This window comes from Garra rufa, chromosome 22, assembly GCF_049309525.1.
Source record: "Garra rufa chromosome 22, GarRuf1.0, whole genome shotgun sequence".
Classification (NCBI taxonomy): Eukaryota; Metazoa; Chordata; class Actinopteri; order Cypriniformes; family Cyprinidae; genus Garra; species Garra rufa.
In genome coordinates this window covers 17,685,785-17,711,780 of record NC_133382.1, presented here as the reverse complement: position 1 = coordinate 17,711,780, position 25,996 = coordinate 17,685,785, and the positions used below count along the sequence as shown (strand labels likewise).

Sequence of the window (25,996 nt, the reverse complement as noted above, 5' to 3'; positions counted from 1 at the left end):
CGCCTGACAGAAAAGCCTAGGAGGCAGCCATACTTCTAGTGGAGTGAGCCTTGATCCCCAAAGGAGTGGGGAGGTCAGAGAACTCATAGGGCAAGGAAATGGCCTCCACTATCCAACGACTAAGGGTTTGCTTAGAGGTCGCACTGGACACATACGATTAAGCTTCTTTTGGTCTGACTCCCTAAAAAGGGGAAGACCAGTGTTGGGCACGTACCTTTAAAAAAGTAATTAGTTATAGTTACTAGTTACTTCTCACAAATAGTAACTGAGTTAGTAACTGAGTTACATCATTATAAAAGTAACTAATTACCAGGCAAAGTAACTATTGCGTTACTTAAAAAATCTAATTTAATATAACTGTAAAATAAATATAAAACATTGTACACTAATCTACACTATTTTAATGTTGTTGTAGGACAACGTGAGAGACAACAATCAAATTCAACATATTATAAATATTATCATTACTATAGTGGAACAATAAAGCACAATAGATGGTTTAGAACTTTAAATTTCGTTATCACCTGCGTTCTAAGCCACTATTTTTGTGTGTGAAAACAGCTTCAGTGTTCTCAGTTATAGTAACACAAATTTTTTAGTAACGGTAACGGCGTTGTAAGGGGGGAAACAGTAATTCATTTGATTACTCGTTACTGAAAAAAGTATTGCCGTTAGTAACGCCGTTTATTTATAGCGCCATTATTCCCATCACTGGGGAAGACAGAAGGCTTCTAGCACGACCGGCCGTGGTGTTTACATATCTGAATAAGGATAAACATCTATTTTCAATATGTAATAATATATATCAAATATGCCTCGAAGAAACTTTCCAACAGTTGAATCATTGCTTATTTAACTTTTCCAGAATTCACCTCCATGGTAAATAACATTGACCAGAACTAAACAACATTTATAATATTACTGTTATTAAGAAAAACTTACAGACAATGCCTTTTCAAGTGTAAATGAAGATTAGCTGGAGATGGATGTCATCCGTGTGCTTTCTCAAGTGCTATGTGACCAAAATGGCTGAACAGCACATACTTTTTGGGAACAATGAAGTACCGGCTGTAGAACCCGGACTCCCTGTCGAGAGGAGGGACCACCTCGATGGAATCCTTCCTCAAGAGAGCTTTTACTTCTTGTTCTAATACCGATGCCTGCTCGGACCCCACCACGGTGGGAAGGACCCCGCAAAATCGGGGTGGTACAGCACCAAACTGGATGCTGTAGCCTTTTTCTACAGTACGCAGGACCCACTTTGAGACCCCTGGCAGAAGCTTCCAGCTAGATAGTCTACTAAGGGAATCAGTCTTTTGAGACTGACCTCCATTGTTCCTGGAGTGGCTGGAACGGCGCCCTAAAGCAGATGACCGGTAGGGGTGGACCGTACCAGGGCTCTGCAGCCCCCCAATGGAAGAGGAGGGTACTGCATGGTGAACCCACTAGAAACTGCCGTGCTCTGAAGCACCAATGGTGGCAGAGGTGACAGCTGAGGAGAGATGGGCACCGTGTAATGAGGTGACCACCGCTCTACCCCAGAGGGGTGTGCCCCAAGAAGTCCTGACTTGTCAGGACTTCTTAGCCACGACCTTCTTAGCCTGAAGGACGGCCCGCAGGTCCATCTTCGGCTTCGAAGCCTGAGACTTAGAGCGGTGGCCACCGTGTCTCCCTCTTTGCAGGGGGAGCGTGAGCAGCCACGCTCTGTTTTTGTGTGTCCCTGTATGAAGAGCTGGGATGCAGCTGGGGCTGCTCCCATCCAGCAGCCCCATAAGATCGGCGAGGGAGATGCTGGAATGCCTTGACCTGCTTACGAGCCTCCTGAAACCTTTCGATGACCAAATTAACAGCGTCGCCAAATAGGCCAGAAGGCTCTAGCGGGGCGTCCAGCAGGAAGACCCTGTCACATTCACGTATCTCTGACAGGGTCAACCATAAGTGCCTGTCTGCGGCCACCATCGCTGACATGGACCGCCCGGTTGCTCCGGTCCCCTTGGTAGCTCGCAGAGCCAGGTCAGAGACACGACGAAGCTTGTTGATCTTCTGCTTTGATCTGGTCCCCCTTATCCAAATCTTTTAGCAGGTCAGCCTGGTAGGCCTGGAACACCGCCATGATGTGCAGGCAAGAGCCAGCCTGACCTGCCGCCGCATAACCAACTAAAAGCTGATGTAGTTCGAAGTAGCTTGGAAGGCAATGCCGGGGCCTTTAAGGACGATGCCGCTGCGGGGGACAGATAGCTCGCGAGTGACTGTTCTACCCGGGGCAATGTTCTATAACCGTGCTCCCCCATCCCCACTACATTACTATAAATGCCAGTGGAGGGTGAAAGAACACGGACCGAATATGGTCTCTTCCACGATCTCGACACCTCAGTGTGGAGATGGGGGAAGAAAGGCAGACCCCGGCGTGGAGGTGGTGGGTTGGGCTTAAGGAAGCGCTCGTCCAGCTTACTTTTAGCTGGCTCATGAACCTTCTCAACGGGCCAGTCCAGAGGAAGAGAGATGAAGCGCTGAGCCTTCTCCCCGGGGGGAAGAAACCGCAGAGCGGGCTTCCGACCCAGATCATAGGCTGGATCTAGAGGCTGAGGAAGGAGAAAGGGACAAGCCCATCTCCATTCCCCCCTCTAGATCCATCTGCGAACCCCATGATCGCAGCCGCCGCCCTGCCTCAGCAGAAGCGGGAACAGAACCATGGGGCACGGTGGCGAGGGCTCCCTCTGCAAAAAGGGAGCCCTCCGGGAGTGAAACGAGCAGATAGACATCCGCTCACAATGCGGGCAATCAGCCCCCTCGAGGGCTGACTCCGCATGCTTCGCCCCTAAGCATGCAACACACATCTTGTGTGTGTGTCCCCACCCGTAATAAAACGCGGGCAGGATGGCACACACAATCTGTATTGTTGCTTATCAACTTTATCCCCCTTTACAGACATGTCTCTCTCAAAATAAAGCTGTGTGAACTAGCACCAAAAAACAGAGAGACAAAGACACACATAGAGCGCTGCTGAAAGACAGAAGCTGCCGATCGCTTGTGCCCATGTGCTTTTATATGCTTCCTGATCTGACGTCACCGCCGCTGATGTTCCGCTTTCTCGTTGGTTGGTTCACACGTGTTTCAGAGCATGTCACGCTGAAGATGTTCCTATAGCGTTATCAGATGCAGCTTGAGTTCTCGCTGGGGAACATTTAATTAAAATCTTTTGATTGGTAGTATAGGTTTTCAACTTCAATTATGACTTCCAACAGTTATGAAAAAAGTTTACCAGTTTATCTGTAAAATGTTCTGCTTCATCCTATCATAGAGAAAGGAGTGAATGAAGGAAGTACACTACTGGATGACACCAGCATTGCTGCACTAATTCTGAGAGCTCCTCCCAAGTTTTTAGCATTTTCAACGGGGAGGCAATGGAACAGAAGACCTTAATACAAGCAGTGGACCTGTGTTTCAAACATTTCTACAGGTATGACATCAACTACCCAAAGCCAAACCCATCTGCACCCATTTGCAGCACACAGTCTTTTAACACACTACCTCTTTCTTAAAAACTTTGTATTTAGTGATCAGTAAAACCTTTTTATGTTACTGATCAACAGTAAGTCCAGCAGCCAGCATTATTATTACTTGTGTTTATGATGTTTGTTTTTGTTTTATTGATAAAGATCTATATGTTATGTTTGTCTTATTTGTGTACTGTATGTGCACATTTGTGTTTTGATGTTTTGATATGAATGAATATGAATTGATACACATTTGTGATCCTGGACCACAAAACCAAAAGTAGCATGGGCATATTTGTAGCAATAGCCAAAAATCATTAGGATATTAAGTAAAGATCAATCAATCAATCAATCAACTTTTATTCAAGACACATCGAGGTCCATAGAGACAGAACAATACAAAAAAATAGAGCTAAAATTAAAATAACAATACAAAACATTTAAAAAGATGTAAGAGTCATCATTTTTAAAACACATACAAGCTTCGGGTCCAATGTTTCCAGTAGCAAGATGAATACCTTGTGTCACTCTTCGAAACATCAGTTAGAGACACAACAATCATGTTCTTAGACTCAGTCAATCTGCACATAAAACTATACATAAGATTTCTCAGAACAGCCTTAAAAGTAGGCACATTGTTAGTCACAAACATTTCACTGGCACTACTCCACCTGGGAATTTTAAGCACAATTCTTAAAGCATCATTATAAGCCACTTGAAGTTTTTTCATTTTTGCAATGCTAAAATTACACCACAGTTGAGCAGTATACAGTGGAGTGCAATACGTTTTGAAGAGTGATATTTTAACGTCTTTAGTACACATGTAAAATTTGCGTGCCAGCATGTTTGCCTGCCCATACAGTTTACCACACTGACGCTGCACATCATCATCATCATCAAGGAGGTCATCTCTTATCACATGTCCCAGGTATTTAACTTTCTTCACAACCAATAGTGTTCCACCTGCCAATGAGAAAGAAGGATAGACAAGCTTCATATCCTCCTTAGTCCTAGCAATTAGTACCACATTCTTCATTGGGTTGAATCTAATATCATGCATTACTCCATACTGAGAGCAAATTCTAAGAAGCTGCTGCAGTCCAGCACTGGAGGGAGACAGAACCACCAAATCATCAGCATAAAGCATGTGGTTAATAAGGTTATCGCCCACCAAGCATCCAGTTCTACATTGATTTAGTTCTTTAGATAGATCATCCATGTATAGATTGAATAGAAGTGGAGAAAGAATTCCACCCTGCCGCACTCCATTGGAGACATAGAAGGGTGTGGACATACTCATCCCCCACCTAACTTGCATAGTTTGGTGAGAGTACCAGAACTGCAGTATCCTAATTAGAAAAAAGGGGACACCACGCTCCTGTAGTTTACGAAATAGTTTCCCATGATTTATGCGGTCAAAGGCCTTTGACGCATCCAGGAAACACATAAACACTGTGCTATTACGTGATCTGTACCTGTGAATAATTTCTTTAAGTGCATAAATACATAGATCAGTACCAAGCTTGTTCTTAAAACCAAACTGATTATCAGTTGATGCTGTGTATTCTGCAAGCCTGTCCATAAGGATCCTTTCTAGAACCTTGGAAAGTATACTTGCAAGTGCAATAGGTCTATAGTTATCTATAGTTAACTTACCAGTCTTATTTTTAACTACAGGAACCAACAAGACAGATAACATGGATTCAGGAAGTATGCCATGCTTCAATAACCCAGAAAAACATAAAGCAAGTAACACTGAAATACATTGGCTAGCGTATTTCAGATGTTCTGCTGTTATTCTATCCTGCCCACAGGTTTTATTCATTTTAAGTTTCTCAATAGCACAACATACTTCATTTGGCCATATGACCACCCCATCACTGTGGGGTATTTCACCCATGTTAAACACCTCACTCTTCACACAGTTTAAAATGTTTTCATAGTGTCTCCTCCATAGCTCTACAATGTTATCAGGTTCAGAAATGCCATCAATACTAGAAGGCAGTGCCATCTTACTGTTGTTGACTACCTTCACTTCCTTCCAGAACTCATAAATATTATTAGTTTGTAACTTTTTTTGCCATGGAGTTTGCCCTCATGGCCTGCTCATTTCTTTTTATAAAACGCACAGCATATTTGTATCTAGCATTAGTCCGTATCTTATCCTCACAGACTAGGCCATGCCTTGGTTTGCCTGCTAAAACCCATCTTTTAAACGCATCTTTAGCCTCCATATGAACATCATGGACATAGTCATTCCACCCTGGTTTCACAATATGTTGTTTCACCACCTTTCTCCTCAAAGGTTCACTTCCATCAACTAAACAGTTCACAATTTTATCATACATTGCATATAGGTCATTATTGTGACTTGCATTTTTACAGTTGATATTCACACACATAATTGCATCAAAGGGTAACTCAATATTTCTCAAATGCACATCAGTCAGTAACTTGTAATATTGCAGGTCATCTTCTGTGAGCCTTGACCAGTCCAGCATCTCATTTAGTTTATGGCTGTCATTACTTACAAGCTCAGGTAGACCCTTGATATTTATGAACATAGAGACAGGGATGTGATCAGCTGTGGTCAGATCATATAAGATCTCAGCCTCCTCTATACATTCATGTGCATCAGTTGTAGATATACAGTGGTCCAACCACGATGTAGTATGCCAGGCTTCACTCACATGTGTATAGCTATCGGCTGGCAATAGGTCCTTAGTGGACAGAATGACCTTATTATCTTCAAAGAATCGTGTTAGATGTTGACCAAAAAGTGAGTTAGTATCTGAAATATCAGCATTCAAATCCCCCAAGACAAATATGGATGTATATTCACTCTCCCCTATATAAGACCCTAAAAAAGCAAGCTTATTCAAGTACTCATCTTCATTGTTGTGACATTCATATGGAGTATATACATTTAAGATTATAAAAACATTCTTATCATGCACCACCTTGATTCCAATGCACCAGTCCACATCTAACCTGATCACAGTGACAAATGGATCAAATTTCTTGTGCCAGAATATGGCCACACCTCCTGGGATCCTGCCACGCAGAATTCTGGTGTTTAGGTCAGTCGTAGATTCACCTGCCCCATGGAAATTATCATGCACATTGTTCAGTTTGTCCAGATCTTGCATAGCTAAAAAAGTCTCTTGCAAACACACCACATCTGCATTCTCAAACAGTTTGTCAATAACAATGCGTTGGGCTCTCGCTCCAGCACCCTGTCCAAGCTGCAGACCACGGGAGTTATAAGACACAACTCTCATCATAGTTTATCATTGTTTATCGTGCATGGGAGACCCTTGGCTCAGGTGCATTCATCCCTGTGCCAGGCTGTGCTTTAACACCTGCCCCTACCACAGCCCTAGGCATGCGATTCTCATAGAAGCGCCTCACATAGGCACCTTCTGGCCATAACTGCGGCATATACATCTCGCCCACTTCCTTGCACACATATCTTATGTTCCATGAAGATATTTTGTACATTTCCTATCATAGATATATCAAAACCTAATTTCTGATTAGTAATATGCATTGCTAATAACCTAATTTGGACAACTTTAAAGGCAGTTTTCTCAATATTTAGATTTTTTTGCACCCTCAGGTTACAGATTTTCAAATAGTTGTTCTATCCTAACAAACCACACATTAATGGAAAGCTTATTTATTCAGACTCACAATTATTATGTTGAGTCACATTTGTTGGTTTTGAATTCAGTGTACATCTTGAAAATGCACATTTGTGTGTTTTGAAAGTAATATTTTTACACATTCTTTTTTTAACACATTCTTACTTATTTTGTAAACAGTATGAATTTGCTGTACTTACTAAAACTTTTACATTTAAAAAAATATTTGTTAAAAATGTATTATTTGCATATTTAAATAAAATATGTATTCGAAAACAAGTAGTAGTTTTAATAATGTAGTTTTATTAAGCAATTTTATAAGAAAATACTGATATAAATTAATATAAATAGTTAACACAACTCTTGGGTAACTTTTAATCCAACATTTTTTAGTGTGTAATAACAAACCAAAAAAAAAAAAATATATATATATATATATATATATATATAGTTTGTTTGGTATTGTAATTATTCATCACATTTATCAAATAAACCTCTTCTGCTCACCAAGCCTGCATTTATTTGGTAAATACAATACAATTTGGATATTTTTACTATTTAAAATAACTGTTTTCTATTTAAATATATTTTTAATGTATTCCTTTGATTTCAAAGCTGATTTTTAGCCTCTTTACTCCAGTCACATAATCTTCTAATATTCTGGTTTGCTGCTCAAAAAACATGTATTATTATTGTGTTTTTCTTTCTTTGGTAAATAGAAAGTTCAGATATCAACATTTTTTTGACAGTTACTTTTTTTTCTATAATTTGAAATTGTGTGTGTTACCAAATTCCAAATGTTTTTATTTAAGTGTTGGTAGTGAAAATGAAGGCTATCTAAACCATTACCAGCTATCTGAAGTCTGGTTGTCATGCTTCTTTTGCATATTTATTTATTTATTTATTTATTTATTTGTCTTTTACTGTCACTTTCAGCTAAGAGACAATGACAAAATAAAATATGGACATATAAATCTTTTTTTATATTATATATTGTATTTATATACAGTAACATGTGGTCTATATATACACAAACACATACATACAAGATGGTGTTTAAAATAAATTGCTACTGAATCATAAAGACAGTCTTGTCGCCATCTAATGGTGTAACAATGTAACCTACACTATAGTCAAAATCACCATCACTAACACCCAGAATGTTTCTCAATTTCAAGTATTATTAAGTACTACTATTATTTATATAAACATTATTTATAGAACAGTAATAAACAATAATAGCCCTCATAAAAGTATAAGACGTTTTTACAACAGGAAATAAACACAAGCAAGCAATTCAATCAAAAGTAAAACAGCAGAGCTCTGATACAGCCACTGCTATAAATGTACCTTTCTGCATTTTATCTCTGTTTTTTTTTGTACTATTCTAGCTTATACACTACATTGTGTTCTCCAAATATTGTTAGCTCTTATTATGAAATGTCTTATTAATTTGTTGCTTTTGATAAAACCGTCTGATAAATGAATTAACGTAAACGAATAAGTGAACAAGACATTTGATAAATGTATGTATAAAAAAATAGTTAAAATTTCAGTCCCTCAGCAAAGCTTTCTGACAGCTCATCAGTATGTGAGCAGTGCTGATGGGCTCTCTGCAGATACTCATTTGCTTGTGTCTCCTGCTTGTCTTCAGAAGATATAAAAGCCAAAATCTCGAATGCCTCTCTGACTTTCTGCTTGCTGTTGAGATTCCTCTCTGCGATTAGTTTGAGCTTCTGGCCAGCTTGTTTCCTTTCGTAGCTGTCGATAGGAATCATGTATGCTGACTTGAACTGACTAACTGCTTCGTCTACATCCTTTTTCTTGTACAGCAGGAATAAACCATAGGATGTGCAGCACTGCTGCTTGTCAGACTCACTGAGACCCCTGTCATCTATTAGGCTGGTGAAGATCTTCTCTGCCTGTTCAAGTTGCCGGTTCTCCCCATAGGCCTCTGCTAAATTCACTTTGGCATAAATATTGTTAGGCTTCAGCTCTACAGCCTTTGAGAAGTGCTTGATACATTCAGCAACCTTAGCGAATTTCTGAGCAGCAGGAACATGTCTTCCGGTCCTCCCCTCCTCCAACATCTGAATAAGGAGCTGTTTATGGCAAAGGCCGATTTGTTGGTGCAGGAAGGAGGAGTTTGGAGCCTGATCCACTGCTATAGTGAGGACAGACAGCGATTCTTCAATGGAGCCCTCTGCCCTAAAATATTTAGCCACATATCTGGTTACTTGTGGGATGTCAGGAGACAACCTGAGAGCCTCTTTTATAAGGTTCTGGGCTTCTTGTCTCCTTGACCTCTGGAGTTTCAGAGCCAAAAGTACCATGATCTCAGTGTTTGTAGGCTCCAGGCTAAGAGCCTTTCTAAGCTGTTCAGTGACTGTTTCAGCGTTGTCTGCGTTGTTAATGCGATCTATTCTGTGAAGCACTATTGCGTAGCCTACATTAAACAACATGTTGTCTGGTTCTGCCTCAAGAGCCTTAGAGAAACTCTCTTTTGCTTGCTTATAGAACGTTCTTCCAAGTTTCAGAAAGCTCCAGGCTTTCTCACCATGTACTACTGGCAAGCTGCAGGAGTAATCTGATGAACCTGGTATGTCCTTGCATATGCTTTTTACCTTGTTCAAGTAATCTTCCACATCATTTAGCCTCTGCAAGTGATAGTGTATCCATGCAAAGCTTGAAAATGTCACAAGGAACTCAGTATTCTTTCGCTGGTCTTCTTTTAATGCAGATTCAGCCTTTTGAAGGAAGTCCAGCGCACTCTCAGTTTTACCCTCCAAGTGGCTGATAAAAGCCAACAGGTTGAAATATGTGGCATGATACCTTTGTGGACAAAATGTAATCCTATCGTGGAGTCTGTCAGGTAAGCTGTTAAAATCCCTTATGTCTGATTTTTCCACTCCCCATGTAAACAGACATTCCAGCTGCCTGAGCTTAGCTTCCATGTCTTTGTTGCTGGAGACATGAGGAAAAGAAAATATATGTTTGGTGTAACACACCCCTGAGAATTTTCAAGTTACGATTAACAGTTTATTCTTATAAATAACCACAGTACTGCACAGTATTCTGCAAAACTAATTTAGATAAAAAGATCAGTTACCAATGTTACCAATTTGACTGATAGCCTATACATCAACTGAAGAACATGCAAATGACTTTCTGCTACGCGGTAATTTAGGCTTGGACATGTTTGTTTAAGATTAGCACATGCGGAGTCAGTAGGCTACATTTAAGTTACATGTTTGGTTGATAAATGTGTGTTAGTTGTAGGTTCTATTCAGTCCTACCTCATTTTATGTTCCTCGGGAGTCGGGAAGCGTTCTTCCCTGGTTTACGTATTCGATGTCAGGAAAACGAAACTTAAAAAGGCAAATGGATAGGTTTCGCTTTCGTGAGGTGTTTCGAGACGTGTTGATCTATAGTCAAATAACATTTTATTTGAATATTTTTAAATTATTGACAGGCCGGGTTTCATATTTGATAAATAATTATAACAACAAACAAATAAATAATGTTTTTAAAGAAATCTCTTCTGCTCACCAAGCCTGCATTTATTTGGCCAAAGTACAGCAAATTTTTACTAAATTAAATTTTTAAAGATATTATTACGCCTACTATTTAATTTGTTTTTTATTCCTGTGATTTCAAAGGTCATTTTTAGCATCTTTACTCCAGTCACATGATCCTTCAGAAATCATTCTAATATTCTGATTTGCTGCTTTTTTCAAGGTTTCTTTGATGAATAGAAAGTTCAGTTATCATCACTTTTGATCAATTAAAATCATCCTTGCTAAATAAAAAGTATTATTATTATTTTTTTTTTTTATCATTTAAAATTGTGTTACAGATTCCATATGTTTTTATTTTTCATTTATTTCGCTACCAAACATCCGTGTAAGGCAATTATTCATTTTAATATAAATAAGTTTCGAGCCATATGTAGGCCTATTTATTCTCGCTTTTCGTATAGTGTTTCTATGAAATGTATTTTTAATGCAGTGTTGTGTAGTTTTAGTTAAAATGTTGTTTGCTAGCTTGTTTGTTTATCCTTCCTTCACACATTACTCTAGCAGAGAAACTGTCTTAGAAGTTTGACAACTCAATCAAAAACAGTAATGTGAAAAACAAACAAATATTGATAACTCCTTGGAGTGTCGCAGCAGTAGGCTACTTGCCTGTTATAAACAGCAGACGGCGGTGTTTACTTGATAATACTGGCAGAACTGTTGCTATAACTCAGGCATACAATATCCGATCTGTCCTAAACTTCACATGTGTGATAACACTCCTGACCTGAAGACAACTACATGTCCATATTCAGTTATAGTAAAAGTCAAAGTCGAAGTCAACTTTATTGTCAATTCTGCTATATGTACCGGACATACAGAGAGTTGAAATTGCGTTACTCTCAGACCCTATAGGTGCATACAAGTAACATTAAAAGGTAGGAATTTAAAAATACAAAAAAATACAATTATACATATAATATATATTTAAAAAAAAACAATATACAAGTAAGGGCACATGGCACAGTGCAAACAGTGCAAACCGGACAGAGTAGTGCAAATGCAAAAAGAATAAGGTGCAAAAGCAGCTTATAAGTGTAATAAAGTGACAGTTATAGCAGTTAAAGTTAAAGTCTTTAGAGGTAGTCTGAGTGTAGTAAGGTAGTTAGCAGAGCACCAAACTACACAAGTGACTGGCGCAGGTCGTGGGTGACTGTGTTTGAGTATGTGTGTTTGAGTATGTGTGTGTGTGTGTGTGTGTGTGTGTGTGTGTGTGTGTGTGTGTGTGTGTGTGTGTGTGTGTGTGTGTGTGTGTGTGTGTGTGTGTGTGTGTGTGTGTGTGTGTGTGTCGCAGTTCAGGAAGTTTGTGGGGCAGAAGGGAGTGGGGGGAGAGCCGGCAAAGAGTTAAGCTTCCTGACAGCCTGATGGATGAAGCTGTCCTTCAGTCTGCTGGTCCTGGCCTGGAGACTCCGCAGTCTCCTCCCTGATGGCAGCAGGCTGAAGAAGCTTTGCATAGGGTGGGATGGATCTGCTGCTATGCAGAGGGCTTTTTTGGTGAGACGGGTGCTATAGATGTCCTGGAGAGAGGGGAGAGGGACACCAATGATCCTCTCGGCTGCTCTGACTATGCGTTGGAGGGTTTTTTGGCAGGATGCATTGCAGGCTCCAAACCACACAGTGATGCAGCTCGACAGGATGCTCTCGATGGTTCCTCGGTAGAATGTGTACATGATGGGGGCCGGTGCTTTTGCTCTTCTCAGTTTGCGGAGGAAGTAGAGACGCTGCTGTGATTTCTTAGCCAGTGCAGTGGTGTTGTTTGTCCAGGAGAGATCCTGAGTGATGTGCACACCCAGGAACTTGGTGCTGCTCACGCTCTCCACAGACGCACCGTTGATGGTCAGAGGAGAATGCTGAGTGTTCGCTCTCCTGAAGTCAACAACAATCTCCTTTGTTTTCTCCACATTCAGAGAGAGGTTGTTGTCTCTGCACCATGCAGCCAGGCGGCTCACCTCACTTCTGTAGATAGTCTCATCCCTGTTACTAATGAGACCCACCACAGTTGTGTCGTCCGCAAACTTAATGAAGAGGTTGGAGCTGTGTGACGGAGTGCAGTCGTGGTTCAGCAGAGTGAAGAGGAGGGGGCTCAGCACACATCCCTGAGGGGCCCCCGTGTTAAGAATGATGGTGCTGGATATGTTACTGCCGACCCGTACTGCTTGTGGTCTTCCTGTGAGGAAATCCAACAGCCAGTTACACAGTGAGGTGTTGAGCCCCAGCTGGACCAGATTTTGTGTGAGCTGTTGTGGTATAATAGTGTTAAATGCTGAACTGAAGTCAATGAACAGCATTCGGTCATATGAATTTTTTTTTGTCAAGATGTGTGAGTGCAGAGTGGAGTGCAGTGGAGATGGCGTCATCGGTCGAGCGGTTTGGCCGATACGCAAACTGGAAGGGGTCTAGGGAGGAGGGTAGGACAGTTTTAATGTGCTGCATGACTAGCCGTTCAAAGCACTTCATGAGGATGGGAGTAAGTGCGACTAAAGCAGGAGTAAGCAGGAGGGAGGTGACTTTTTTGGCACCGGCATGATCGTGGTTGCTTTGAAACAGGTGGGGACGACAGCCTGGGAGAGTGAGATGTTAAAGATGTCTGTGAAGACATCAGTGAGTTCCACTGCACAGTCTCGAAGTACACGAACAGGAATGTTGTCAGGGCCCGGAGCTTTGTGTACGTTGATCCTGCTGAGGGATCTCCTCACACTGTCCGGGGACAAAGTCATCACCTGGTCACCAGGAGGGGGTGGGGTCTTTAGTGCAGTGGTGCTGTTTTGCACTTCAAAGCGAGCGAAGAAGGTGTTCAGCTCGTTCAGCAGGGAGATGGTGCTGTCACAGGTCTGTCGAGGGGGCTTGTAATCTGTGATGGTCTGTATGCCCCGCCACAGGCTCTGTGTGTCTCTGCTGTCATTGAAGCGACGAGATATTCCTCTGGAGTACTGTCTCTTAGCCTCTCGGATGCCACGGGACAGGTTGGCCCTAGCTGTCTTCAGGCTCGCCTCGTCTCCAGCTCTGAAGGCAGCGTTCCGAGCTTTCAGCAGCCTGTAGACCTCCCCTGTCATCCATGGCTTTTGGTTGGCACGGACCATGATGGTTTTTGTGACTGTTACATCCTCAGTGCATTTGTTGATGTAGGCTGTAACAGTCTCTGTGTTCTCCTTGGGGTCAGTGGTGTTATTGTAAGTGGCAGCCTGCTTAAACATATTCCAGTCTGTGGTGTCAAAGCAGTCCTGTAAAGCCTCTGAAGACCCCTCTGGCCACACTTGTATCTGCTTACAAACAGGTTTGGTGACTTTAACGAGCGGTCTGTAAGATGGCATTAGTATAACAGTGATATGGTCAGAGGCGCCGAGGTGGGGGAGGGGGAAGCTTTGTAAGCTCTTACCTGAACACATCTGAAGGCCAATATTCTATTATAATCACAGCGACACCTGTTGGCAACAGGAAATGACTTGTAGCAAACTCCTCCTAGAGATTTAATGATATCAACATTATATTTGGTCAGTCTAATCTAAAGGCCTTAGAGATGTTAAATTGTGAAGATCTTGAGTTTTCGTTAAAGGGCGTGTCTGTGGGGGCCTGAAAAAGTTTGACGTTTCGCCATGGACATAGAAGTTGTTATAACTCAGCCATAAAATGTCCGATCTGCCTCAAACTTCACAGGTTTGGTAAGAGTCCTGGCCTGAAGACACCTAAAGGCCAATATTCAGATATTATCATAGCGCCACCTGTTGGCAGTAGGATATATCATATCTTTCACTAACTCAAACATGCCAAGGTCAATCTGCACCAAACTTCATATGTTTGACAAAAGTGCTGGCCTGAACACATCTACATGCCAATAATCAGTTATAGACATAGCACCACCAGCTGGCAGCAGGAAGTTTGGCAAATATAAATGACTTTGACATATTTCTCCATATTTACTGTATTAAAAGCATACTGCCCACCGTTCGCTGTTTTCCTAAAGCCACCGGTCGGCGGTGAGCCGGGTTGCGAGGGCCCTATAATCGCTGCTTGCAGCTTTAATATTACAATATATTTGTAGGCTAATAAACCATTTTCAGTCTCTCCAGTATTGAAAGATTTAAATTTTATATAGATTTATATAGTTATCTATCTGATTGCCATGACACCTGAGATCTCACTCTATGGAAAAATTTACTCGAAATTCCAACAGGAAGAGCCATTTAGGGGAGTTGCAGCGTGAGTAAAAAAAAAGGGGAGGCGGGGTTCTATACTTTATAAGCGCTACAATGGCCATGTGCTGCCATTCAGAAACAGAACTGAAAAGAAATTAAAATGTTTCCATTTCCAGTACTTTGTGTGGAATCTTCTGCATCACAAAGTACCTTGGCTCTACCGCACTTTCCATAAGGTGCATGACAAATACACATTACCTTCGCTCAGGGGCTTGGGAGATTCTGACGTTGGGTTTCTTTGCTGCGGTGAATCCCATGTTACTGGGGGTTCATCCTATGATAGAGATGCTTTTCCATATGCTGAACATGTGGCTGTCAGTTGAGGACCACTGTGGCTATGACCTGCCATGGGCGACACACAGACTGGTGGCTTTTGGTCTGTATGGAGGAGCTCCGCACCATGATGTCATCAATACATTACTAATATAGCACCATGATGTCACCAATACATTACTGATATAGATTTAAAATTATATTTACATAAATATATTTTCAATCATTTTAGTTATTTTTGGCCATTTGGTATTAATATACTCAATGTTTTATTTAAATGTATTTATTCTGGCTAAAATATATTATAAAAAGTAAATTTATTTAAAATTTAATTATAAAATGGAACTGTATTTTCTTGCCTCTTGAAGTACATTTTATATTAAATATTATATCTGTCAGATTATTGTAACATGTAAATATATAGCTTTACTGAAACCACTGTAGACCAACTGCAAAAACCTGTGTAACTGTAAGCATGCACTTACCTTATCTGGACGTCTGTACAATAAATGTTTCAGAAGCAAAATGTTTCAGATAAGGAAGGCTGTGCAGGCTTTATTGACGTCTCCCAGAGATAAGAGTGTCAAAATCAGAATGGAAACTAAAACCTTGGCTGAAGAGAGAGAGAAAGAGAGATAGCAAAAGACAGAGAGTTAATGCCTGCCTCAAATGAAGTGTTATATTTGGTAGTTAAATGAAGGCTGTCTAAACCATTGCCAGTTATCTGAAGTCTGGTTGTCATGCTTCTTTTGCATATTTTTTATTTTTACTGTCACTTTCAGCTAAGAGACAATGACAAAATAAAAAAATGGACATATAAATCTTTTTTTGTTTGTTTATTTATATTATATATTGTATTCATATACAGTAACATGTGGTCTATATATACACAAACACATACATACAAGATGGTGTTTAAAATAAATTGCTACTGACTCATAAAGACAGTCTTGTCGCCATCTAATGGTGTAACAATGTAACCTACACTATAGTCTAAATCTCCATCACTAGCACCCAGAACCTGGGTTGAATGTTTCTCAATTTCAAATGTTATTAAGTACTGCTATTATTTATACAAACATTATTTATTGAACAGTAATATTCAATAAACAATAATAGCCCTCATAAAAGTATAAGACGTTTGTACAACAGGAAATAAACACAAGCAAGCAATTCAATCCAAAGTAAAACAGCAGCGCTCTGATACAGCCACTGACAATACATAAATCTACTTTTCTGTATTTTATTTCTGCTTTTTTTGTACTATTCTAGCTTATACACTACACTGTGTACTCCACAAATTGTTAGCTCTTATTATTAAATGTCTTCTTAATTTGTTGCTTTGGATAAAACCATCTGATAAATGAATTATTGTAAACGAATAAGTGAACAAGACATTTGATAAATGTATGTATAAAGAAATTAGTTACAATTTGAGTCCTTTAGCAAAGCTTTCTGACAGCTCATCAGTATGTGAGCAGTGCTGATGGGCTCTCTGCAGATACTCATTTGCTTGTGTCTCCTGCTTGTCTTCAGAAGATATAAAAGCCAGAATCTCGAATGCCTCTCTGACTTTCTGCTTGCTGTTGAGATTCCTCTCTGCGATTAGTTTGAGCTTCTTGCCAGCTTGTTTCCTTTCGTAGGTGTCGTTAGGAATCATGTATGCTGACTTGAACTGACAAACTGCTTTGTCTACATCCTTTTTCTTGTAGTGCAGGAATAAACCATAGGATGTGTAGCAGTGCTGCTTGTCAGACTCACTGAGACCCCTGTCATCTATTAGGCTGGTGAAGATCTTCTCTGCCTGTTCAAGTTGCCGGTTCTCCCCATAGGCCTCTGCTAAATTCACTTTGGCATAAATATTGTTAGGCTTCAGCTCTACAGCCTTTGAAAAGTGCTGGATACATTCAGCCACCTTAGCAAATTTCTGAGCAGCAGGAACATGTCTTCCGGTCCTCCCCTCCTCCAACATCTGAATAAGGAGCTGTTTATGGCAAAGGCCGATTTGATGGTGCAGGAAGGAGGAGTTTGGGGCCTGATCCACTGCCCTGGTGAGGACAAACAGCGATTCTTCAATGGAGCCCTCTGCCCTGAAATATTTAGCCACATATCTGTTTACTTGTGGGATGTCAGGAGACAACATGAGGGCCTCTTTTATAAGGTTCTGGGCTTTTTGTCTCCTTGACTTCTGGAGTTTCAGAGCCAAAAGTACCATGATCTCAGTGTTTGTAGGCTCCAGGCTAAGAGCCTTTCTAAGTTGTTCAGTGACTGTTTCATGTTTGTCTGCTTTGTTCATACCATATATTCTGTAAAGCAATATTGCGTATCCTACATTAAATAACATGTTGTCTGGTTCTGCCTCAAGAGCCTTAGAGAAACTCTCTTTTGCTTGCTCATAGAACATTCCTCCAAGTTTCAGAAAGCTCCAGGCTTTCTCACCATGTACTACTGGCAAGCTGCAGGAATAATCTGATGAACCTGGTATGTCCTTGCATATGCTTTTCACCTTGTTCAAGTAATCTTCCACATCATTTAGCCTCTGCAAGTGATAGTGTATCCATGCAAAGCTGGAGAATGTCACAAGGAACTCAGCTTTCTTTCGCTGCTCTTCTTTTAATGCAGATTCAGCCTTTTGAAGGTAGTCCAGCGAATTCTCAGTTTTACCCTTCAAGTGGCTGATAAAAGCCAGCAGGTTGAAATATGTGGCATGATACTTTTGTGGACTGAATCTGATCCTATCATGGAGTCTGTCAGTTAAGCTGTTCAATTCCCTTATGTCTGATTTTTCCACTCCCCATGTAAAAAGACATTCCAGCTGCCTGAGCTTAGCTTCCATGTCTTTGTTGCTGGAGACATGAGGAAAAGAAATTTTGTGTAACACATCCTTGAGAATTTTCAAGTTACGATTAACAGTTTATTCTTATAAATAACCAAAGTACTGCACAGTATTCTGCGAAACTAATTTAGATGAAAAGAATAGTTACCAATGTTATGAAAAAATCTGACTGATATACATCAACTGAAGAACATGCAAATGACTTTCTGCTAGGTAATTTAGGCTTGGACATGTTTGCTTAAGATTAGCACATGCGGAGTCAGTATACATTTAAATTACACGTTTGGTTGATAAATGTGTTAGTTACAGTAGGTTCTATTCACTCCTACCTCATTTTGTTTCTCAGGAAGCGTTCTTCCCTTCGGTTTACGTATTGAAAGATTCGATGTCAGGAAAACGAAAATAAAAAGGCAAATGGATAGGTTTCGCTTTCGTGACGTGTTTCGAGACGTGTTCTGCCTGCATTTATTTGGTCAGAAGTACAGCAAATTTTTACTAAATTAAAATTTTTACAGATATTTTTTTATTATTTAAAAAAACTGTTTTCTATTTAAATATATTTTAATTTATTCCTGTGATTTCAAAGCTAATTTTAATTACAGATTTTACTACAGTCACATATTATATCTTCTGATTTACTGCTTTTTTCAAGGTTTCTTTGATGAATAGAAAGTTCAGTTATCACTTTTGATCAATTTAAAGCATCCTTGCTAAATAAAAGTATTATTATTATTAATTTCTATAATTTAAAATTGTGTTACAGGTTCCATATGTTTTCATTTTTCATTTATTTCGCTACCAAACGTCCGTGTAAGGCAATTATTCATTTTAATATAAATAAGTTTCGAGCCATATGTAGGCCTAATTATTCTCGCATTTCGTATAGTGTTTCTATTAAATGTAGCCTATTTTTTTTTTGCAGTGCTGTGTCGTTTTAGTTAAAATGTTTTTGTTAGCTTATCCTTCCTTCACAAATTACATTAGTCTAGCAGAGAAACTGTCTTAGAAGTTTGACAACTCAAAAACAGTGAAAAACAAATAACAAATCTTGATAACTCCTTGGAGTGTCGCAGCAGTAGGCTACTTGCCTGTTATAAACAGCAGACGGCGGTGTTTACTTGATAATACTGGCAGAACTGTTGCAGTGTCAGTCTCATTGCTGTTTCTCGAGATACTCTCACAGAAGTTACATAGATGCACGGAAATGTAATATTAACTGTCATATTTTATAGGATTAATAGATAAGGTCAAGTTTAAAAACTCGTAATGTTGAATATCAATATCAAGTGGGACTGGGCGAGATTAACTACTTGAGCTGCTCTCTAAAAAGGATGGTAGGCTACAATGCCATTTCCTGAAGGTAAGTTCGTTTACAGGTTCTGAATGTTACCTTACTCTTTTGTGTTATTTGTTTAGTTAATCTTTCCGCGCTGTTTTTTAATACACTGTCTTTCCATCATCGTTTAAATTACAATATATGTGTAGGCTAATAAACAATTTTAGTTTCTACAATATTGCAAGATTTAAATTTTTATAGATTTATACAGTTATCTATCTGATTACCATGACACCTGAGATCTCACTCTACCGAAAAATTTACTGGAAATTCCAACAGGAAGAGCCATTTAGGGGAGTTGCAGCGTGAGTAAAAAAAGGGAGGCGGGGTTCTGATGCTTTATAAGCGCTACAATGGCCATGTGTTACCATTCAGAAACAGAACTGAAAAGAAATTAAAATGTTTGGACTACAGTACATCTGGGACGGTGTTCTGCAGTACGAGGCCCTGCTAAGGTCTCCATATTTCCCAGTTCTCTTCTCTATTACAGTCTACCTGAGCTTCTGCCTGCCTTTTGTGGCTCTGGATGCCCTGTCTCCTAGGGTAGCACTGATAAGGAGATACAAGATTCAACAGAAAACCAGCGTGTCTTGGACGATGATGTGGAACTGCCTCGCACTCTCCCTCTACAACCATGCCATGTACATCTTCCCGCTGAGTGTCCTGCACTGGTACTGGAGACCTGTCAGCTACCCAGCGATGGCACCTGGAGTCCTGCGAGTTATCTGGGACCTTGTCGCCTGCCTGCTTCTCTTTGACTTCCAGTACTTTGTGTGGCATCTTCTGCATCACAAAGTACCTTGGCTCTACCGCACTTTCCATAAGGTGCATCATAAATACACATCTACCTTCGCTCTGGCCACTGAGTACTCGGGGGCTTGGGAGACTTTGTCGTTGGGTTTCTTCGCTGCAGTGAATCCCATGTTACTGGGGGTTCATCCTATGACAGAGATGCTTTTCCACATGCTGAACATGTGGCTGTCAGTTGAGGACCACTGTGGCTATGACCTGCCATGGGCGACACACAGACTGGTGCCTTTTGGTCTGTATGGAGGAGCTCCGCACCATGATGTCCACCATCAGAAGTTCAAGTCCAACTATGCGCCATACTTCACTCACTGGGACAAGCTCTTTGGGACACTGCACTCTGATTGAACTGGAAAAAATTAACTGGAACAAATGGAAAAAACTACATGAACTAACTTTTTTGTAAAAAGTGCATTACCATTCTATGAATGAATACCTTTGACTCTAAACCTTTTTTTTTTTTAAAAGTTGCATTGTAATTCATGTGTGTTAAATTAATGTGTTTGATTATTTATTTAATGTCTGTATTTAAGTGTGACTGTAAGAAAAAATGATCAGAGATATGATCATGCTATGTCTAAGGACTATGTGAAGTACATTTGTTAACCTTAACCTAATATATTTGTATTTATTTATTAAGCCTGTTTTGATACTGAATGTTTTCAAAATGAAGGAACAAATCTAACAAAACTACTGGCAATAAAGCTATGAAGTAAATAATAATTTTGTGTTTGTGTTTTTACATATTAACTGAAGAATACTTCAGTGAAAAAAATGGTACAATTGTGCCATGGCATTATTTATGGTACAATATATTCTCAGAATAAAGTTGGAATAAAGTGATTTGGGGACGTTTGCTAAAATAGCTCAAAATAACCAAATATTAATGACACATAATTCAAGTTTGGGGATAATTCATTCTCATTATGTATTGTATTAATTCAAGTATTTAACCAACAAATAATGACTAATGTAAGATGATGAAATTACATATGCGTATATTATTTACCTTATTCATGTAAATAGTTAATGAACCACATACAGTATGTGCAGATACATTATGAAAGCATGCCAAATAACGGGCAAAAATAATGAAATATGATTAATGTTGTGGGCTCAGGTCTACCAATTGTGGCCCTGGAACTGTTTCTTGTAACAGAAATAAGAAAATGATCAGATTCAGATTTTAATTTTGCTACAAAAATTTCCCATTGAGGAAAAGGTCTTAAAACAAAACCGAAACAATCTAAAATAATAAACATCACTGATTGAGTGGTCATTTGGTATTATTAACCCCAGTTCCAGTAGCTCACGCCTCTAGAGAGAAAGTGTGCATGTGTTATTTGAACAGACATCCTGAAAAAGACAATGGAGAATTTCCCCAAGTCATGTGAGAATTCCCAGAATTGCCAACATTCCCGTCATACACTAATTGAAATCCAAGTATTATTTGCCTCTGATCATGAGGGAGATTGAGTTCAGTATCTCAGTATTTAATATCTGACCCAATATTCTGTGGATGACCTGAAACAGTATTTGAAAACCTTTACACACTTAACCCTGATATTTAGACTTTATGTCTAAAGTTTTCAAATACCTTTTGGGGTCACTGTATATAGGCATATTATTATTGTGAAGTCTTTTGTAGTCCATATTTACTTCAGACTACTATAATGTTCACTATTTATTTATTTATTTACATTCTTTTTTGCTTTTGTGTGAGACAGCTTATACAGCTTACGTGTAGCTGTCAAATTTATGATAATGAAAATCTGCAGAATTTTCAATCATCCTTGTGGAATCTGTTCATCTGCATACATGCTTTTCTGCCATTACCACTTCTAGCAGTCTGTGAAGTAATCTTAATAGTTGGCTACCTTAATGTACTCCTTAGTTTGAGTTTCGTGTGTGGGAAGAAGACTTTGTATGCTTTAATGATTGTCACTCCCCAGGAATTTTAGAGGAAATAACAGATTCAAATACACAGCTGTCAATTATCATTACTATAAAAACATTTGAGTTCAGCATTCTTAAACAGATCTCAAACACACATGTACATATTTTTATTTATCATACAAAAATCACAACAGCAGCTGCCAGAACTTTGCTATAACAATACATGCACTAAGGGATTTTAGGTGGGCCTGTATATGTCATTTAATGATTTAATGTTAATATGCTAACATTTATTAGTTGTTTTGCTGTAAAATGTGTTGTTAATAACATAATGGAAGGACTAAAGTTAATCAGATTAAGGCCTTCATCATTGGTGGCCAATAATAACAAAAAAAGTACAGGGTTACTCACAAAAATACATGTATCACACAAAATTAAAGTCTGCATGAACCGGAAGTTGCTGCCAACTTTATTTCAACGTAATGACGTATTTCCAGATGAAACGGTATAATGAATAGAGGGCGGGGTTTTATTTTAACGCTCCTCCTCTCCCGTCTCTCTCTAACGGCTGGAGGGGCGTGGTTTCCCCCAAGCCGTCAAGCTAAGATATGATTCCTGTGATTATATAGATATGATTAGATATTATTAAGATATAAATACGTAGATGCCTCATTAGCGCATGTTTCTATGGACCATCCGCCATATTGCAGCGGTCAACTTGACGTCATTCACTCATAGATCTACAGGTGCATCTCAATAAATGTCGTGGAAAAGTTCATTTATTTTAGTAATTCAACTCAAATTGTGAAACTCGTGTATTAAATAAATTCAAAGCACACAGACTGAAGCCTTTGGTTCTTTTAATTGGCTCACATTCAACAAAAACCCACCAATTCACAACCAATTAGAATACTTCATAAGACCAATAAAAAACATTTTTAATGAATTGTTGGCCTTTTGGAAAGCATGTTAATTTACTCTATATGTACTCAATACTTGGTAGGGGCTCCTTTTGCTTTAATTACTGCCTCAATTCGGCATGGCATGGAGGTGATCAGTCTGTTGGACTGCTGAGGTGGTATTGAAGCCCAGGTTTCTTTGACAGTGGCCGTCAGCTCATCTGCATTTTTTGGTCTCTTGTTTCTCATTTTCCTCTTGACAATACCCCATAGATTCTCTATGGGGTTCAGGTCTGGTGAGTTTGCTGGCCAACGTTTTTTAACGTTTAATTTAACCAACGTTTGGTGCTTTTGGCAGTGTGGGCAGGTGCCAAATCCTGCTGGAAAATGAAATCAGCATCTTTAAAAAGCTGGTCAGCAGAAGGAAGCATGAAGTGCTCTAAAATTTCTTGGTAAACGGGTGCAGTGACTTTGGTTTTCAAAAAAAAACACAGTGGACCAACCCCAGCAGATGACATTGCACTCCAAATCATCACAGACTGTGGAAACTTAACACTGGACTTCAAACAACTTGGGCTATGAGCTTCTCCACCCTTCCTCCAGACTCTAGGACCTTGGTTTCCAAATGAAATATAAAACTTGCTCTCATCTGAAAAGAGGACTTTGGACCACTGGGCAACAGTCCATTTCTTTTTCTCCTTGGCCCAGGTAAGATGCCTCTGACGTTGTCTGTACTTCAGGAGTGGCTTAACAAGAGGAATACGACAACAGCAATATAACTTTTGAAATTCTTTATCAGTTTAAATTACTAACAAATACAGTGTAGTTTGTGGCCACATTTACTATATACAACATTTAAAAATACGTAAAATAGCATGCATTGTTCAGAATTGTATTTTTTAAATGAGTTTGCTGCAGTAAATTATGAATTATGTAACAGCAAAGAGATAAGTGGTTGTACACCTTGTCTGTTATCTGTATATACCAGGTGTGGTTTCCAGACGTATGGGGGACTCCGAGGTCACACATCCTTTTTAGCCGACAAAACCCAAAGCTTGAAAAAAGATAAAATCAGTTCTGACGAAAATAGTCACTTATCAGAAACTAAAACTGATTTGACTTGAAGAGTGTGTGAAAAGTTTTTAAGCACCAACAATCTGAATCTCAACTGTTTGTCTACAGCAGACATTTTAAAAGTCAGACAAACAAGGACAACTATTCTTAACCACATAAGATGATAAAAAGTGAAAGAGGAAAAAGAACAAGAAGAACAGCAAAAGTGAGAGTATGCTAAAAATGCTTTTCCTCTAAGCAAAAAAAAAAAAAAACTAGCTACACACATCCTCCTTAATCATGAAGCTTGTGTAATACTCAGAGAACAAGAAGTTGGACTTTGATCTTGCCTTTGGGGATACTGACAAAACGACATATTGTGCAACTTCCTGTGCAAGTTCAGACAGACAGAATTTTGTAAAAGGAGAACTGGCTCGTACACGATTCTGATGGTTCCAATCTGAGGACACAAAGAGATGCATTATAAAGACTTTTTTAATTTTTTTTAGACTTTTGACATTTTAAAACTGCGTTGTATTTCCAAGTGCATGTACAAGCAATGTTGATGCTAACCAAGATCAGTCAGACAGATGGTCTGCAACATTAGGTTTCAATATTAGGTTTAAGGTAATGCTAAGAAGTAATGATACAGTACCTATAGAAAATCATCATATTCATTTGAAATAGTTACTTTATTAGTCATATAGCCTGAAATCAAACCCCATTCCAAATAACAGTTCTGCAAATTAATAAAAATACATAAATAAAAAAAAAAAACCCAGAATAACAGGGTTGGAAAAGCCATCAGTCTCAGAGCCACCGCTTGCTTTACTTTACAGCTTTCAGTCTTTTTTAATATGTCTGTACTAGCTTTGCACACCTTGTTTGGGGAATATTTGCCCATTGTTCCTTGCAGAATTGCTCAAGTTCAATCAAATTCTGTGGTGAGTGGCAATGGACTGCTCTCTTCAAATCCATCCACACTTTTTCGATTGGATTTAAGTCAGGCCTCTGACTTGGCCACTCAAGGACATTCACCTTTTTATCCTTAAGCCATTTAATTGTTTTGGCAGTATGTTTAGGGTCATTGTTGTGTTGAAAGGTGAATGACCTTCCCATCTTAATCTGTCTAGCAGAGGATGTATTTGACAGCATCCATTTACTCTATCCTAGCATCCATACTCTAAGGGGCTGATCACTTTACCAAACCACACTGTAAAAAGTTTTCACCAGATTCAACTTAAAAACGTTCAGCAGCTGCCTTAAGTTTTTAAGTTAAATCAGCTTAAAACTACAAGTCATTTTTAACTTATTACAATAAAAATTTGTTGATTTAACTTGTGATTTTAAATGACTTAAGTTGATTTAACTTAACATTTTAAGGCAGCTGCTAAACTTAAGTTTTTAAGTTGAAACTGGTGAAAACTTTTTACAGTGCAGGCATTTCACTGATTCATTTTTAGGTTGTCACAGGCTATAATGATTTTCTATATAGGCACTGTAAATACATGAATATAAAACTAAATATGTTAATATAGGCCAGGCTTAAAATGTAGCACAGTATGTTTTGAGGGGGGGTACTGCTCTATCACTACCAGGAGGTCTTATACTGTACTTGATACAAATTTGGTGACCACTGATCTAATGTGTACAGTGATGCTGAAAGAGCAAACATCTCTCACACTTTCCACTGCATGATAGTGATCAATGGGTAATGGGTAAATAGTCCCCTATAACCAACTATGTGACTTTCAACAAATGTCATTGCAGAATTCTTGAGTATATTGGGGTTTTGTTGTGGGCAGGAAACATAACTTAAAGACCTCAGGGGAAAAACACTGGTGCTCAACCAAACTCCAACTAAACGGTTGTATGTTCTGACAAGAATATGGTAAATAGTAAGCACTTGAGAATAATAAAGACAGAATTATAACAGCAGTTTTCAGTTTTAATTTCATAACAAAAATAGGGTATTTGTTCTCAGACA

At 39.2% G+C, this 25,996-nt stretch overlaps 3 protein-coding genes across 4 annotated transcripts; 1 reads left to right on the top strand and 2 right to left on the bottom strand.

The window, feature by feature from the left end:
- Positions 1–8,165: 8,165 nt before the first annotated feature.
- On the bottom strand, positions 8,166–10,479 carry LOC141298304 (interferon-induced protein with tetratricopeptide repeats 5-like). Its single transcript, XM_073828809.1, has 2 exons — positions 10,438–10,479; positions 8,166–10,105 (listed from the first exon to the last, which is right to left on the bottom strand). Exons 1-2 carry the CDS (start codon positions 10,440–10,442, stop codon positions 8,686–8,688), a joined length of 1,425 nt encoding a protein of 474 aa, XP_073684910.1. The 5' UTR covers positions 10,443–10,479; the 3' UTR covers positions 8,166–8,685.
- Positions 10,480–16,037: 5,558 nt separating this feature from the next.
- LOC141297872 (interferon-induced protein with tetratricopeptide repeats 1-like) lies at positions 16,038–18,397 on the bottom strand. The gene is made up of 2 exons (XM_073828335.1): positions 18,348–18,397; positions 16,038–18,028 (listed from the first exon to the last, which is right to left on the bottom strand). Exons 1-2 carry the CDS (start codon positions 18,350–18,352, stop codon positions 16,609–16,611), a joined length of 1,425 nt encoding a protein of 474 aa, XP_073684436.1. The 5' UTR covers positions 18,353–18,397; the 3' UTR covers positions 16,038–16,608.
- An 837-nt stretch (positions 18,398–19,234) lies between these two features.
- On the top strand, positions 19,235–20,884 carry ch25h (cholesterol 25-hydroxylase). 2 transcript variants are annotated; one of them, XM_073828337.1, is made up of 2 exons: positions 19,235–19,378; positions 19,845–20,884. In XM_073828337.1, exons 1-2 carry the CDS (start codon positions 19,363–19,365, stop codon positions 20,507–20,509), a joined length of 681 nt encoding a protein of 226 aa, XP_073684438.1. In that variant the 5' UTR covers positions 19,235–19,362; the 3' UTR covers positions 20,510–20,884. The 2 variants fall into 2 exon arrangements, with proteins under 2 accessions (XP_073684438.1, XP_073684437.1); XM_073828336.1 differs by lacking the exon at positions 19,235–19,378 and having other exon boundaries at positions 19,525–20,884.
- The last annotated feature ends 5,112 nt before the right edge of the window (positions 20,885–25,996 follow it).